Below are 2752 nucleotides of genomic sequence, written 5' to 3'. Positions count from 1 at the left end.
ACAGTTGCACAGATTCATATACATTGTCACCTGCCACACCTGCGTTGTGAATAGAATGTGTTTAATACAATAAACACTGTGGAGCTGGTGCGGACTTCTTTCTTCTCTGTATCAATCTTTTGTCCAGCACCAGCGAGGGACTGGATGTGCGGTGCGCTAGCCACCTGTTTTTGAACAGATTCATATAAGAACATGTAAGCCGAGAACACTAATGTTGAAAATTGTCACACCATCACTAACGTATATTCTACCCGATATAAATTAATACATTCCATAAAAAGGGAATTCCACATTCTGGCAGCATAGCAGTAGAATGAATTGGGTGTTGTGAATGTGTGTGTGTTTTTACGCTATAGAAGTAGTCAGGGATCAGATATATAGTCCAGTGTATGTATACTAAAAGCATATACTCTCATGTACTACCAACCTGACATTTTTCACAGAAAGCTCACACAGACACAAACAACGACTGCTGCACAGACCTGCTAGACAGGTGTCTGCTCAGGATCCTAGTCCTAATAGTGTACCCAAAGGCCAAAGCAGACCCTTAGCAGATTTCCAGTTTTTGTGGCCACCCGCCTAGTTCATTTGCCAACTATGAATTGGTTTTATGAAAAACTAAATCTTCTCATAGGCTCAGTGTCTGACATATTAACATCTTTCTTTCTCTCTCTCTCTCAGCTCCCTGCAAGATAATTTTGCATCATCTGCTCTTGACTGTTTGAGGTGCTGTAGATTTGTTGTTGATGATTTTGCAACTCCGGCACGAGAACATCAGTTGCTATTGGGAGGAATTACATTTCCAAGGCTTTTCTTCCATGACACTGTGGAATCTAATCTAACCAATACATCATTGCACTGAGTGTAGTGCACTGCTCTCAGGGTATCATTTGATTGGTCTTCTAGAATCTAGATCACAAAATCACTGATAATATATTCAACCTAATCCAACCCACCTTGCCACTTCGCCACGGGTATTGCACCCTGGTGGTTGGTTAGTGGCTGAGGAGAGACTTCCCAGCATTCATCAGGGTGTGCCCAGGGTGTGTTATATTGTGTATTTGTTCATTCATTGAGATGAATGTAAACTTTTATGTATCTGCAGTTTAGGGAAATCATGAGCGATAGAGGATGTCATGTCGCATTTACACTGATTAACTGGGTTTTGTCTTTATGTGCTTGCTGTTTGACAGACACAATTGAGTTTGTTATTTTAATTGAAGAGTTACCATGTTTATTGATCCCACTGTTCATTACATACAAACCCCCAGACTCTGCATGCAGTGGGGCAGCTACTTTCCTTATTCTTATTTTACACAGTTCACACTTCAAATGCCTGCCCGACTTTAAACTAGTAATGCAGGAGGCAGCAGGAGGTTGCTTTACTGAAAACGAGCGCTTCCATACTCCAACATTCCAACACAAAAATCACCTGCAAGGAATTATCTCATAACATGTCTACGGTGGATTTTTATGAAACAAACACTTTGCTGGCAAGATTCATACATTCAATCAGGCAACCCATTCATTCTTGATTTATAGAATAGATAATAGGTGATGTATTAATATATAAATGTATTGGTATTAGTAACATTAACCGTACGTGTAATTTGTTTTTGTTGTTATTTTGTTTCCTTGGCCTGTTTTATGATTGTATTACATGCTCTACTATTGCACTGTGGATAGACTACGTTCTACTCTACCTGTTCTCTGGATTGCACTTTGGGTCAACTGCTGTTGTTTTTATATGTGCTATATAAATAAAATTTACTTGACTTGACTTGACTAATACTTCTGGTATTAGGAGATAACTGAAATGCAACAACTATTTCAATTGTTCTTTTGATAATCAGGAAAAAAAATCTATATAAATTGATGTGATATTGTGATTTATTTATTTATTTATTCATTTTATATAGGCAGAGCCAGGCCGGGAAGAAGCCCCTTGGGTGTTTTTGCATTTGCCTGCACTACTGCCTTCCTTTTTTCAAAATCATGCAGATAAATTCGCTTCTCAAAAAGAAATATATATATATATATCCACACTTTTCCTGGGCTGTGTGTGCTCCAGTTCCTGTCGATTTGATCCAATGAAATCAACAGGAACTGGAGCACACACAGCCCAGGAAAAGTGTGGATATATTTGAATCAAACAATGAAACAACTTTAAATTTGATGTAATGAACATAAATACAAATTATACAGTATATTGTGTAAACTAAATGAGAGCAGCTCCTCTGAACAATCAAACAATCTAATCAGCTTGCGTGTGATTAAATTGATCAGCTGGGAGATAACTAACGGCAAGTACCAACGGTACACATAAGTACTGTTAAAACATCATGTATTCAGGAAGTGCAAGCATCTGAGGCAGGGGCGCAGATAGCATTTTATAACTGGGGGGGACATATTTGGGGGCTATCTGTGCGTGCAAAGCACGCGCAAAATATTTCATGAGGAGGGGGGGATATCCTCCCCACTTTTGTGCATAATTACGCAGATTTTCCGCGTTTTTTTGCAGATTTCATGGCAAAACACTGCCAACACAGCAAAACACATGCAGCCACGGTAAATGGCTTTTTTTAAAGGGGATAATCCCCCCTCCTCATGAAACTGAGGGGGTCAATCCCCCCTCCCCCCGTCCCCCTATCTGCGCGCCTGATCTGAGGTAAACATTTCCATCAGATACTTAACAGATGCCCGGCTGCTCTCATTTCATACCCGCTACAGCCACTTTGTTATTACAAAACAT

General features: G+C 39.7%; 1 protein-coding gene across 1 annotated transcript in view; it reads right to left on the bottom strand.

Moving 5' to 3' along the window:
- Window positions 1-2710: 2710 nt before the first annotated feature.
- Window positions 2711-2752, bottom strand: part of LOC310853492 (olfactory receptor 8G17-like) — a gene marked incomplete at both ends in the record, with an annotated part of 951 nt that continues 909 nt past the window's right edge. Inside the window, one exon of the mRNA XM_083757851.1 lies at window positions 2711-2752. This exon is cut by the window's right edge and continues 909 nt beyond it. Coding sequence (XP_083613977.1) covers window positions 2711-2752 — 42 coding nt within the window.

This window comes from Protomyctophum parallelum (genome assembly GCF_964188405.1).
Source record: "Protomyctophum parallelum genome assembly, chromosome: 1".
Lineage (NCBI taxonomy): Eukaryota > Metazoa > Chordata > Actinopteri > Myctophiformes > Myctophidae > Protomyctophum > Protomyctophum parallelum.
The sequence above is the reverse complement of the archived record's forward strand: the minus strand, read 5'-3'. Positions and strand labels throughout refer to the sequence as shown.